Source organism: Prunus mume, linkage group LG4 (genome assembly GCF_029339155.1).
Source record: "Prunus mume cultivar Tortuosa linkage group LG4, ASM2933915v1, whole genome shotgun sequence".
Lineage (NCBI taxonomy): Eukaryota > Viridiplantae > Streptophyta > Magnoliopsida > Rosales > Rosaceae > Prunus > Prunus mume.
Window position 1 is genome coordinate 7,518,971 of NC_142701.1, and position 15,014 is coordinate 7,533,984.

The following is a 15,014-nucleotide window of genomic DNA, read 5'->3' on the forward strand; positions in this document are numbered from 1 at the left end:
CCACATGACTGGAGATGAAAGGCTATTGATAGATATTCGAAGGGATGTAACTTCCAAGGTGAAAATGGGGACTGGAGAGACAGTTCAAGTTGTAGGAAAAGGCACACTTGTGATAGAAACCAAGACAGGCAGAAAACACATTCAAGAAGTGATGTTGGTGCCTGGTTTAGAAGAGAACTTGCTCAGTGTTGGTCAGATGATGGAACATGGGTATTGTTTAGTATTTGGAAAGGGAATGGTGACAATTTTTGATGATTGGTCACTGCAAAATCCTATAGCTAAAGTTCCAATGACTATCAATAGGTGTTTCTCTATCACAATGGTACCTGCTACTCGTTGGTGCCGAGAGCAAGTGTGACTCACAGTTTGCAGACTTGGCATAAAAGGCTGGGCCATCTTAATGATCAAAGCATCAGGATGCTGGCAAATCAAGACATGGTTCATGGACTGCCTAGTGGAGAAGGATTTTGCAGTTTGTGAAGGTGGTGGGAAAGCGACAGAGACTCATTTCTGCAGAATCTACTTGGAGAGCTCGATTTCCACTTGAATTAGTCCACACTGACATCTGTGGTCCTATGCAGATTGCATCAATGTCAGAAAACAGATATTTCATGTTATTCATTGATGACTATACAAGAATGGCTTGGGTTTATCTTCTCAGAAATAAATCCAATGCTTTTGAATGTTTCAAGAAGTTCAAAGCAATGACAGAATTGCAGAGTGGACACAAGGTGAAATCACTTAGAAGTGACAGAGGTGGAGAATTCATGTCAAATGAATTTCTTGCATACTGCAGTGAGGCTGGAATACAAAGGCAGCTGACTGTAGCATATTCCCCTCAACAAAATGGAGTTGTTGAGAGGAAGAACAGGACTGTAATTGAGATGGCAAAGTCTATGCTACATGAAAAGAGACTTCCATATGAGTTTTGGGCAGAAGCTGTTCATACAGCAGTCTATCTTCTCAACAGGTGTCCTTCTAAGTCTCTTAAGAAAATGACACCATTTGAGGCCTTCACAGGAAGAAAGCCAGGTATTGCACACTTGAAAGTGTTTGGATGCCTATGTCATGTGCTTATTCCTTCTGTTTTGAGACACAAGTTGGAAGAAAACAGTCACAAATGCATTTTTGTGGGCTATGGATTGTGTGAAAAAGGCTATAGACTGTATGATCCTAAGGCTAGAAAGATTATCTTGTCTAGGGATGTCTATTTTGATGAAGAAGCCTCATGGACATGGGAGAATCCTAGCAATGCAGATGTGAGAATGCCTATGCCAGATGGAAATCAAGGTACTGCAGAAACTGAACAGAAGGTATTAGATGAACAATCTCAGTTTTTGGATACTCAAATGCAGATGGAAGAAGAAATTGCACCTCAAGGGGAAGAAATGCTTGATGAGACTCAAAGGGTTGATCACACACCTCACAAGTGGAGGAGTATTAATGACATCATGACACAATGCAACATGTGCATTGTAGAACCTGACAGCTTTGAAGAAGCAGATTTGGATGAATCATGGAGAAGTGCAATGGAGGCTGAATTCGAGATGATTAAGAAGAACAATACATGGAAATTAGTTGACAGGCCATTTGACAAACCAGTAATTGGTGTTAAGTGGGTCTACAAGGTCAAACTGAACCTAGATGGTACTGTGCAGAAGAATAAAGCTAGGCTTGTGGCTAAAGGCTATTCACAGAAGCCTGGAATCGACTATAATGAGACATTTGCCCCTGTGGCAAGACTTGACACCATCAGAACCTTGATAGCCCTTGCAGCACAAAAGGAATGGAACCTATTTCAACTGGATGTGAAGTCTGCCTTTCTCAATGGCATTCTAAAGGAGGAAGTTTATGTTGAACAACCTCAAGGATATGTTCAAGAGAGCAAGGAAACCAAGGTGTACAGGTTGAACAAGGCTCTATATGGACTGAAACAAGCCCCAAGGGCCTGGTATGATGAAATAGATGCCTATTTCAACACTGCAGGTTTTAAGAAGAGCTTAAGTGAAGCTACTCTCTATATCAAAACAAGTGACACCTCAGGTATTATCATTGTCTCACTCTATGTAGATGACATTATATATACTGGAAGCTGTCCTAAAATGCTTGAAGAGTTTAAACAAGATATGATGCAACACTATGAGATGACAGACTTGGGTATGTTGCACCATTTTCTTGGCATGGGAGTGGAACAAACTGATAAGCATATTTTCATTCATCAAAAGAAATATGCCATGAAAATTCTTGAGAAGTTTGGAATGAGAGACTGCAAGTCAGTGGCAATTCCATTAGTGGTGAATGAGAAATTGTGTAGAGAAGATGGAAGTGAAGCAGCAGATGAAAATGAATTCAGACAGATTGTAGGGAGTCTGCTTTATCTGACTGCCACAAGACCAGATGTCATGTTTGCATCTAGCTTGCTTACTAGGTTTATGCACAATCCCTCAAAGAAACACATGGGAACTGCTAAAAGGGTGCTGAGATACATACAAGGCACATTAGATTTTGGAATTGAGTTTGCAAAGGGGAAAACAGCTACTCTAATTGGGTATTGTGACAGTGACTGGGCTGGGAGTGAGGATGATATGAGGAGCACCTCAGGATGTGCCTTCACACTAGGCTCAGGCATGTTCTCTTGGGCTTCCATCAAGCAAAACACAGTTGCTTTATCTACAGCCGAAGCTGAGTATGTGAGCGCTGCAGAAGCAACTTCACAAGCTAAGTGGCTCAGATTTGTGCTTAAAGAACAGGTAGAAGGGACTCCAATTCTATGTGACAACACCTCTGCAATTGCAATGGCAAGGAATCCAGTTCATCACCAAAAGACAAGACACATCAGCAGGAAATTTCATTTTATAAGGGAAGCCATTCAAGCAAAAGAAATCGAACTGGTGTACTGCAAGACAGAAGATCAGATAGCAGACATTTTGACTAAGGCTCTGCCTAAGGATCGGTTTGTGAGGTTGAGAAGCTTGCTTGGAGTGAAATCAGCTAAAGGATTAGAAGGGAGTGTTGAAATATAATCTGTTCTGCCTGATTTCTTAGAGCAGAAGTCATGTTCTGCCTGATTTCTTAGGCAGAAGTCATTTTCTATTTTCTGTTCTGTCTATTTTAAATGATATAATGAGAACCATTAGATCATAGTCTAGGTGGATTCTCTAGCTTAGATTTGGTATGACACGTGTAAGCACCTAATAGGGTGACAGTTGTAATTCTGTTAGAAGAGAATCACATTTCTCTCTCTGTCAGACACACTATGTAAGCTGCAGATTGTAAGAATTCAATAGAACAGTGCCTTCCTCATTTCTCTTCATTCTCTCTAGCTGAAATCTCCAGAAAATACATCTCTTCCTAATCTGAAAATACATATAGAAACTAAGAATTCTAACAGCTAGTGTCTTGTTGCCTTTGCTTCTTATTTTGAGATTGTAGAGATGGAATGCCATGAGTTTCTTTCGCAGCTGTCGACGTAAACTTTCTCTTCCTCATGTGGTTCTTTCGAATCCAGCAGACCACAAACTGATGAGTTGAGTTTGGTTTGGGCTTCACCAATGAAGGGCGAAGGCTGTACTTGTGCTTGATCCAGCAACCGTTTTGATCCGATTTAGGGTTTTCATAATGTAACCTTTTCCACATACCTAAATCGTTCTTCTTATCCTTTTCCGATTTAGGGTTTGCATTGAAGAGTACCTATGCACTATTTCCGGTTCACTGATAAGGAAGATAGAGTTGGGGTGGGGGTCTACGATGTGATACTCAAGTATGACCCGGGGAGATACATGCTAACTATGGGTAGGAAGGAGGAACCATTATGTAAATAATTTCAGGGAGTTACAGATCTCTCATACTACCATCGATCGACAGAGCGGAAAGACTAGAAAAAGAAGTGAAGTTAGAAAGCCGTATGATAGGTGGTAGCCAGGTGACCTTTGCCTCTTTACTTCGTAACCTTTCTTCAACTGATTCTAGGTTTAAGGATAGCTAGAATATCAACTTTATTGTTAATAACCACCTCATTGATAGATTTTGTAAACCCCTTTCTACCAGCCTCTCTGACATTCCAAACCAATATTATTGACATCATCATTAAACTTTGTAGGTTTAGGAACCAGATGTTATAAACCATTTAAACACAATTGATCACCTCCACACCAGCGGAGGAAGTAACATCTGCATGACCCAGATCCTATGGTGTGAGCCATGCGGGTATTCTTGGCACTCGAGCTCTTCAATTTGGTGAAGAAATAAAGGTCTTCATCATCTTCTAATTTGTTTCCGCCAAATTGGTTCCATATATCCCACGGCTCTATTTGACCGTAAAGATCAAATTCCAGAATAACATTTTCATACTTAAATGATGAGCCACGAAACTTTATAGGGGTTTCTACTTCTGCGCAAGTAAGCAACAACGCATCCCTTGTTTTTTATATCTGTCACAGTTGCCACAATGGTTGGTTACTGACTACTTACTGACTTCGTTTTACTTTTGCCGTGTAAATCCGCCTTTCTACTTCTATTTGCTTTCGCTTTCAGGTGAATTTCTTGCCAGTAGAGTTCTGTGACCTGTTTCCCTAATCATGGTGCATATCTATCTTTACCTGAATGCTATCCAATCTTTGCTATATCTGTAATCCAGTCTTCTAGTAACTCTATTTGAAGTACGTCTATCCTAAAATCTGGTTTTTCCCTTCTTCATTAAAATGTCTGCCATTATTGATGGAAATAGCAAAGGGCCTTGACAAGTTCCATATCTTAAGACCGCTCTTATGTTCACATGCAGTGAACTTTTGGGCATATGTACTTGCCTAGGAAAAAGAATTAACGGTAGGCAAAAGGCTAGAGCTTGGGAAATGAAATTCCAATTTATATCACTGCAGGTGGAATCTGAATCACAATTTCTGCTGTGGAACTTTTAAGCGTTTATGATATTTCCGATGTTAATGCTTCCATATCTTCCCAGATTGGATTTTCTGCAGTTGCAAAGGAGACTGAATTTGACTTTTGGGGATTCATTTTTGTCATGCTTGCTGCTGTTATGTCCGGCTTCCGCAGGTGCATGACTCAAATTCTTTTGCAGGTGTGCTTTCTGTGTACTTTTTTTTTTTTTTCTTTCAATTTTTGGTTTTTATAGGTACATAGTCTTACGTATGTATTGGTTACTTTGTTATGCATTACGTTCGTGAATGGTTTCCCAAAATCGAAATAAAGAAAGAAGCTTATGGTAAGTGCTATATGCTGTAATTGCAATCTCACTTTTGGAATGTTTGATTAGTACATTTCACATATATGTCTTCGAAAGAGTTCTTGCACTTTGTATATCAGTTGCCACTATGATAACATCGTTAGATGTTATGTAAAACATGTCAATGTGGTCAGTCCCTGCTAGAGTTACAGCTTCTCATTCAAGTAATTTGTCGTTTTTGGCAAGTGCATTCTCTTGTCCTTTCGTTTTCCAGACGCTAAAAGATTAAGTGGTAATCAACTTGTTTCCATCATTTGGGTTGTCTGAAGAATGTTACTGGTGAAGTTATATAGCTATGCATCCGGTCCAGTTTCTACCTGGCTAATTTCTTTATGTCAATTTCATGATGACTAAAATATGAAATTTGATGCCGTAGAAGTTGTGGTATATAGATGTATATATGAACAAGACAGTTTCTGACAATCTTATATTTTCAAATATTAACTAGATGCTGTAAGTTTGCGTAACTTACTCTTACAATAATTCTGTTCAATTGTTCTAGGTTTAATATAATCTGTTACTTTGATGATCTATGTGACCCCAATGTGTGTGCGTGTGCGTGTGTGTATATTTATTCTCTAATAAGGTCCTTAAATAAAAATTTCCTTTCCTCTTAGCGGTTACATTGGATATGGATGGCGGAGTGCAAAGGGGGTAATGCGTTCAATTTATCTCAACTATTCATATATGATCGAATGGTTATAAAACAGGTCCTCATTTAAGGATCTTATGAGATAATAGTTATGGACGTGCATACATACACACACACACACACATATATATATATACAGAGAGCTTCCATTGAGGGATCTCTCAAATAAGCTTATTTGAGGGATACCCCTTGTAGGGCCACTATGGATTGTATTTCACTAATCCAAACCGTCTATTTTGTAGATACTCATTCAAAGATCATTTCTACAAAAAATCACTTGAATCCGATATCATTTGACCACTCAATTGAGTTATTGAAATTTTAGTACTTTCTTGAAGCACCGTGTTCATTGATTTTGTAAGACACAATTGGATGTCGAAACGATTTCCGATTTGTCTAATTTTTTGTAAGGATGATCTATGAATGAAGACCTAAAAAATAGATGGTTTGGATCACTGGAAAAAAAAATTGTAAGGTACCCTAAAGGGCGTCCCTCAAATAAAATTATTTGAGGGATCCCTCAATAGAAGGGGACTGTATATATATATATCCATTTATATGCAACAATCTTGATTTAAACTGACTAAGATGCTTGCTGCAGGTATTAACAGAATTCATTCTTGTCTCAGTAACAAGTGCTGTCACTGTAACAATAGCAGGTGTTAAGGAGGCTCTCACTATATTGGTATGTTCGGTTCTTCGTGTTTGTCCTTTCTTCTAAATATGTGTTTCCTATTTACTTCTTCAGAGAATTGTTCTAAGTGCCACAATGATAAGTTCTTTTATTGAGATTCGATAGAGTTGAACAAACCAGCAAAGAAACAAGAAGTTATGCATGCATTATGCAGAGAGGGGTAGAGAAAAGGAGTTGAGGAAGAGGGGCACATCGATGTTGCTGGGGTGGGAGGAAGGGCCTCAATGACATATGTAAAGACTAAAAACATGGGAAAAGGTAAAACAAATATTATTTATCTACTTTCGAACATACAAGCTAACTTTGATGATGAGTGAGAGTTGGGGAGAAGATAAGGAATGATGTTTTAGACAGGATGAGAAGGGAAAAAAGAGTGTAGGAATGTTGTATGGATGAAACAAGTGAAAGGAGTACATATTACGTATGAGATAGAAATCCAATTGAACAAAATTGCATCTTAACATGAAAATCAAAAGTGTTAGAGTTTGAGTGTTTAGCTGGGTTTATATTGAAGATTAGATTAGAGGAAGAAACTGAGAGAATAGAGAAAGATTCAAAACTGCAGAAAAAAAGCTCTGGTCACTCTCAAAGTCTGAGAGTGAGTGTATATTCAGTATATCCAAAAACACGCACTGAAGGCATGAGTACATAACCGTTAACCTTAGCTGGATGCACACAACCAACAATACAATCTCAGCCTTACACTTGTCATAATCTAAGACTAAGTGAATACACAATTTAAAACAAGGCTTATTTACTTTAACTTTACTTAGCTCACAGCTTATACACTAATACTCCCCTTTAAGCTTTGAGCTGATACAACTCCAAGCTTATCTCTGAGATAGTTGAATCTCTCTTTTGGTAAGGCCTTGGTAAAAATGTCTGCAACTTGTTCTTTGGTTGGACAGTATACCAAATCAACAATTCCCTGCTGCAAGGCATCCTTTATGAAGTGATATCTTCTATCAATGTGCTTAGTCCTTTGGTGAAACACAGGATTTTTAGTTATTGAGATTGCAGATGTATTGTCACACTGCAAAGGAGTTGCTTCAGCTTGTAACTCTCCAAAATCTTCAAGAACAAACCTGAGCCATATAGCTTGAGTTGTTGCTTCAGCAGCACTTATATACTCAGCCTCTGCAGTGGAAAGTGCAACACAATTTTGTTTCACAGAGGCCCATGAGAACACACTACTGCCAAAGGAAAAAGCATAGCCTGAGGTACTCTTGCTGTCATCTAGTGATCCTCCCCAGTCACTATCACAAAAACCAACTAAAATAGCCTTCTTGCCTTTCATATAATGCAAACCGTAGTCCAATGTTCCTTTGATATATCTGAGCACTCTTTTAGCTATCCCATAGTGCTTGTTAGAAGGACCATGCATATATCTAGCTAATAAGCTAGCTGCATACATCACATCTGGCCTTGTAGCAGTGAGATACAATAAACTGCCTATAAGCTTTCTGTATTTCTCTTCATCCGCAGCACCACTTCCATCTTCTTTACTTAACTTTTCAGTAGCCACAAGAGGAATAGAAACAGATTTTCATTCTTTCAATCCAAACTTATCCAACAGGGAAAAAGCATACTTCTTTTGATGAATGAAAATGCTAGATTCTGTTTGAATCACCCCCATTCCCAGAAAATGATGAAGAAGACCCAAGTCTGACATCTCATACTTCTCCTTCATATCTTCTTTGAACTCATCCAGCATGTCTTGGTTGTTTCCAGTATACACTATGTCATCCACATAGATGGAGACTATTAGTATATCATTTTCTCCTCTTGTCTTAGTGTAGAGGGTTGCTTCACTTAAGCTTTTCTCAAACCCACACTTAGCAAAATAGCTGTCAATCTCTCCATACCAGGCCCTAGGTGCCTGTTTCAAGCCATAAAGAGCCTTGTACAATTTGTAGACCTTATCTTCCTTGCCATTAATCACAAACCCTTCAGGTTGATCAACATACACTTCTTCCTGCAATGTTCCATTTAAGAAAGCAGACTTAACATCTAATTGAAATAGCTTCCAGCTTCTTTGTGCAGCAAGAGCAATCAGAGTTCTGATTGTATCCAGTCTAGCAACTGGAGCAAATGTTTCATTATAGTCAACACCTGGTTTCTGCACATACCCTTTAGCAACCAGCCTTGCCTTGTTCTTTTGTACAGAGCCGTCTAAATTCAACTTGGTTTTGAACACCCATTTCACACCAATAACCTGCTTATCACTTGGTCTGTCTACAAGCTCCCAAGTTTCATTTTTCTCAATCATGGACAGCTCTTCTTCCATTGCTTTTATCCAAGCTTTATCCTGTGCAGCCTCTTCATATTTTTCAGGTTCCACAATGCAGAGATTGCATTGTGCTAGAATGTCATTTATGTTTCTCCACTTCAATGGAGTATGATCATAGGGCTGAGAGATATCTGCATGCTCATGAATGACATTCTCTTGTTCTTCAGCATGAGAGAAAATGCAAGGACTAGAAGGACTTCTCTCAACTTCAATCAACTCATGTGAAGTCACTTCAATTCCATTTACAGGTTGATTTGGAATATAAGTCACAGCAACAGAATTTTCTGAAGTTTCCTTCCAGTTCCAGGACTTGGTTTCATCAAAAATCACATCCCTTGACAAAATCAGCTTCTTAGTGCTTGGATCAAATACTCTGTACCCTTTCTCACAGGTTGCATACCCCACAAACACACCTTTGACAGACTTTGCATCAAGCTTTTGTCTTCTTTTAGTTGGTACATGCACATAACAGAGTGATCCAAACACCTTTAAGTGACCAATTCCTGGTTTTCTCCCACTATAGGCTTCAAAAGGAGTTATGTTATGAAGAACTTTTGTAGGTGATCTGTTTAGAATATAAACAGCTGTATGTACAGCTTCTGCCCACAGAAAGTATGGCATGCTTTTATCATGAAGCATTGCCTTAGCCATCTCTACAACTGTTCTATTCTTTCTCTCCACTACTCCATTTTGCTGTGGAGTATAAGCAATGGATAACTGTCTTTGTATGCCTTCAGATTCCAATAACTTGCTGAATTCAGTTGAGAGAAATTCTCCCCCTCTGTCACTCCTTAGGCATTTCACTTTGAATTCACATTGTAACTCCACCATTGCTTTGAACTTTCTGAAACAGATTAGTGCCTCAGATTTATGTCTTAGGAAATAAACCCATGACATTCTTGTGTGATCATCAATAAGCAACATGAAGTATTTATTCCCAGCAATTGATTCATTTTGCATGGGACCACACAAATCTGTGTGTACCAATTCTAGAGGATTCTTAGCTCTCCAAGCTTGTCCTTTTGGAAACCAATCTCTGTGTTGTTTTCCCATTTGACAACCTGCACACACACCATTAACATCTTCAAGGTGTGGAAGACCATGCACCATTTCGTTTTCTCTAAGCTGCTTGAGGCTTCTAAGATTTAGGTGTCCTAGTCTCTTGTGCCAAATCCAGGTACATTCAGTCACACTAGCCTTCAATGCAATTTGATCAGTTTGCATTAAAGACAGAGGGTAGCACCTATTATTTTTCATTTTAACCTTGATAATCAGACAATCAAGTGAAGGACCATCAAAGATACAACACTCTCTTCCACCAAATAGCAAATAATATCCATGTTCATCCATCTGTCCCACACTCAACAGATTTTCTTTCTGCCAAAATTTGTATCAATCATAAGTGAACCTATTCCAGCAACATCTACCAGATTTCCAGTGGGCATTTGTACTTTTCCAGTGACATTTGTCCTTACATCAATAAGAAGCTCAGCATTTCCAGTCATGTGGTTGCTACAACCACTATCAATGTACCAGTTCCCATTCACCTTGACCTCAGTAATTGCACTGTTAGCATAGAGCAGATTGCTGTCATACTGCTTGATTAGCACAGTTTGCCTTCTGAACAACCTTGCACTGCTGTGCATTCTCTAGCCCAATGCCCAAACCTATCACAGTTATGACATTTGGATTGCCCCTTGTATCGACATTCTCCAAAGTGAAACTTAGAGCACACCTTGCACTGTGGCTTGACTGCATCTTGTTTCATGGATCCTGCAGAAGTTGAATTCTGTGCAGGATTAGCAAATGACCTTTGTTGGGACTGAGGCTTTGAATCCCACTTCTTGCCTTTTTCATTCCAGTTTTTCTTAGATTCACTTGACTGAAATTACCCGCTGTTGCTGACCTTTTGGATTCATAGAAAAAGAGCCAGAAGCCTTATCAGTAGCATCAACAGTGTGCATATCAAAGCGTTGTTCCTGGCTCTTAAGAATTGCCAAAACCTCCTGCAAATCAACCTTGTCTATACACTTCGTATTCTCAATCACAAGACAGATGGGATCATAAGGTTTGCTAAGACTTATTAAAACCTTTTGCACAAGCCTTTCATTAGATAATACCTCACCAAACGTCTTCATTTGGTTAATCAGTTCATTCAACCGTGTAAGATACCCAGATAACGTTTCATCATCACGCATTCTAGTATACTCGAATTCACGTCGAAGATTTTGGAGTTTAACTGATCGTACCTGATCACCACCATGATATTCACCATATAGCAGATCCCATGCCATCTTCGCTGTATCAGCATTGGCAATTCGAGGAATATTTGATCCGAGACTGCGTCGGATAATACCCAGAGCTTTCGCATCTCGCATATATTCTGCCACAGTTTTCTCATCGTCTTCCTCTTCTGCGCTTCATTCAGCCGTCTTCTTCTTTGAATCAGAGATCGTAACCCCATTTTCAACTAATTTCCATAACCCATGAGATTTAAAGATTGTCACCATCTTGATTCTCCAGAACTCGTAGTTCTCACCGGAGAAGATCGGAGTTCTCACCTCAGAACTTCCAGATCCAGCCATCTCTTAGCTTAGATGATACGAATCTCAAATCGAAATCGGAATCGGAATCGATGGGGTTCAGCGATTTCACCTGAACCAGAACGAGCTTGAGTGCAGCTCGATTGCAGCAACGTCGCAGTCACGCCCATTTCGGATCGAACCGGCTCTGAGGCGATGTTAGAGTTTGAGTGTTTAGCTGGGTTTATATTGAAGATTAGATTAGAGGAAGAAACTGAGAGAATAGAGAAAGATTCAAAACTGCAGAAAAAGCTCTGCTCACTCTCAAAGTCCGAGAGTGAGTGTATATTCAGATATCCAAAAACACGACCGAAGGCATGAGTACATAACCGTCATAGCCTTAGCTGGATGCACACAACCAACAATACAATCTCAGCCTTACACTTGTCATAATCTAAGACTAAGTGAATACACAATTTAAAACAAGGCTTATTTACTTTAACTTTACTTAGCTCACAGCTTATACACTAATAAAAAGAAGTTAACACAGAAATCATAAAACAGACCAAATATCTCAGTTTCAGGTGCAGGCATTATTTAGAACCACCAAATCAAACACAGAAATCAACAAAATACATCTGAAAGAAGCATATGATTTTTTTTATAATTTTTTTAAATACATATTTACTGCTAAAGAAACAATGATATGCCATATTTCTTTGATACGAACAACAGTGCAGAGTAAGTAATGCCTCTCAAAGAATTACCCTTTCCCTAATCACCACTTGAAATGGAAAATATCAACAATGACCATCCAACCTTAACCACAGTACCAAAGCACCATCAATTGCTTCACTACTGCATAAATATCATTAACATTCAAAAGCTCACGTATCCTATATAAATTCATATATGTTCTAGACAGCATCCAAGCATACATGATTAACCATATAAAAATTGATGCATATTTATGAAAATACTCTTCACTAGAGATAATCTTAAAAACTTTAGGAAGGTGTATAAACTCACCGGTTATTGGATTGTGTACAACAACAGGGCCATTGATGAATGGTTTGGAAGAGAGAGGGATGGGTTAGGGTTTCTCAGGAGGTGACAGTTGTCGTCATCATGGGTGGGAGCGAGAGAGAGAGAAGAAAAGAAAAGATAGGAGATGGAAGATATAACTAAGAGGATACGGAGTTTGGTGAGATTCGTGGAGGTGGATTTTTTGTGAGGTTTGAAGAAGAGGAAGAGAAAGAGACTAGGGAGAATGGGAAGAGGAAGAGCAACGATTGAGAAGAAAGAAAAAAAAGTGATAGATGGGCAATCGACTGTCAATAGGGAGTTTTCATAAGGGGTATTTATGATTAGATTTCGAAATAGGAATATTATTGAATAAATTAGTTGCGCTGGGGGCAAATCCGCCAATTTCCCAAAAATTAACAGGCGGTTAGTGTGTGACCAGCGCACCATGGGGTCCCACCGAGCTTCACCACTACTTTTCCCGGCTGCCATAAGGTCGTCGACCCCATTTGTCCCTCTGTGTATGCCCCTGTCACTCTGAAAGTTGAAGTAGGGCTCTGATTCTGCAGGTAATTCTCTCACTCACTTCAAGTCCTCTTTCGCTGTTTTATGATGTTAAACTTTATCTCTGTATCAATCTTCGCAGTTGTAATTTAGTTCTTCGTTTTGATCATTTGGTACACTGAAATTCTCATTTTTCGTTGGGTCATATATTATATCGCTCTGCATATCATTGATTCTTTAGCAGTAATTATGCTTAAGAAGAAATTAAAGTCATAGGCTTCTGTCATTCCGATTTAAATAGTAAGTGGGATTCTGAAACAATATGATTTCAGGGTTCTATAAATACCGATGGTTTCCTTTTCATCCATTCTTTTTTTGTCCATTTCTCAGACCCAGAGAATTGCAATGAACAGGAAAAGAAAGCCCGCAGATAATGCGATAGAAATAGGCAACAAAGAGGAACGGATTCAAGTAATGGGTTCTTGTATATTTGATCTTCCAAAGTCTATTCTTTACATTGTTCTACTAAAGGTACCAACTAGGAGCATTCTCATTTGCAAATGTTTATGCAAAACTTGGCAAGATCTAATTTTGGACCATGAATTTGCTAAGCTGCACTTTGCACAAGCAGAGTCCTACCCTTTGGTCTGGCCCTCTAATCCAACTCGTGTGTCAAGAACCCTTTATCTGGTCACCTGAATATAGCTCGATTTTGATTTCGAGCACAGCAACTGTACGTGTTATTATGCCTCTGACTTTCTTTTTAATGAGTGCAATGGGCATCAGTTCCACATGAATCTTGCCAAATATAAAATCCCATTGCGCAATGCTGAGGAAGTACTCAATACCCACAATGATGCCAATAGGAAATCTGGAACTAAAAAGAAGCTTTGCATCAAGGTATGTCCAGCTGGTCACAAGTATGAGGTGGTGAATTCGTGTAACGGATTGCTTTGCTTTTCTAAACCATTCATCAATGACCCTGTTGTTGTGTGCAACCCAATAACCAGTGAGTTTATACACCTTCCTGAAGTTTTTAAGCTCGAGTATGTAAAGGGATCTATTGATTGTGGATTTGGTTTCAGTCCAAAGACTAACCAGTACAATGTGATAAGAATCTCTGAGCAAGGAACACTGGATCCCTTTAAGGCAGCTGAGGTATACACACTTGGGACAGGCTCATGGGAATGTTTAGGTTTTGCTCCCTTCTTAAAAAATAAAGTAGAATTCACCACCTATCTGAAAGGAGCGCTTTATTGGTTTTGCCATTGGCTTTCATCGCCCTATATAGATTCTTCTGACTTGGACACTGGGAGTTTTCGGTCGGTGCAGCCACCTCCTTTTGAACTGCAAAGAGAGCATCGGGTTAGTATGGGAGTTTTAGGTGACTGCCTTTGTGTACGTGAAGTGGCTTTTATGTATCCTGTGTATGTGCGGGTAATGAAAGATTGTGGTGAAGAAAAATCTTGGACGAAAATATTTTCTATTGATCCAGGTTGTCATGAGGAGTGGCCTTATGGCTTATATCAACCGATGAAAAGCTTTGAAAATGGGGGATTTCTGATGTTTCATTCTAGTAGTAATGCCTTCATTTATAGGATACATGTTAATATTTTGGTAGTTTTTTTCATGTTAATATTTTTTATAGGATACATGATCCTTTTCATGTTAATGATATTTATGCAGCAGTGAAGCAATTGATAGTGCTTTTCTTTTGCGGTTTAAGAATGAAGTATGGCAGAGTTCTGGGTTGGATAGTCATTGTTGATATTTTCCATTTCAAGTGGTGATTATGGAAGGTGTAATTCTTTGGGAGGGATTACTTCTCTGCATCTTTCGATGCAGAAACAATTTAGATAATTTTTCAACTGCCATCATAAGCCGTCGTGCTTATGTACACTACTACGTTTCACCATTTGCGCGACGAAAGATTGCGCGACGAAGACTAATTCGTCGCGCAAAGCGATACTTGTGCGACGAAAGAAACTATTCGTCGCGCAATCCACTGAAAATTTGCGCCACCAAAACTTTTCGTCCCACAAAATGTATATGCGCGACAAAACAGTTTTTCGTCGCGCAAGCGAGTA

At 39.1% G+C, this 15,014-nt stretch overlaps 1 protein-coding gene across 1 annotated transcript; it reads left to right on the forward strand.

Moving 5' to 3' along the window:
- Positions 1–13,091: 13,091 nt before the first annotated feature.
- Positions 13,092–14,619, forward strand: LOC148917821 (F-box/kelch-repeat protein At3g06240-like). The gene is given in 1 exon segment (XM_089050409.1): positions 13,092–14,619. A coding segment is annotated over 1 exon segment (1,344 nt). The 5' UTR covers positions 13,092–13,275.
- The last annotated feature ends 395 nt before the right edge of the window (positions 14,620–15,014 follow it).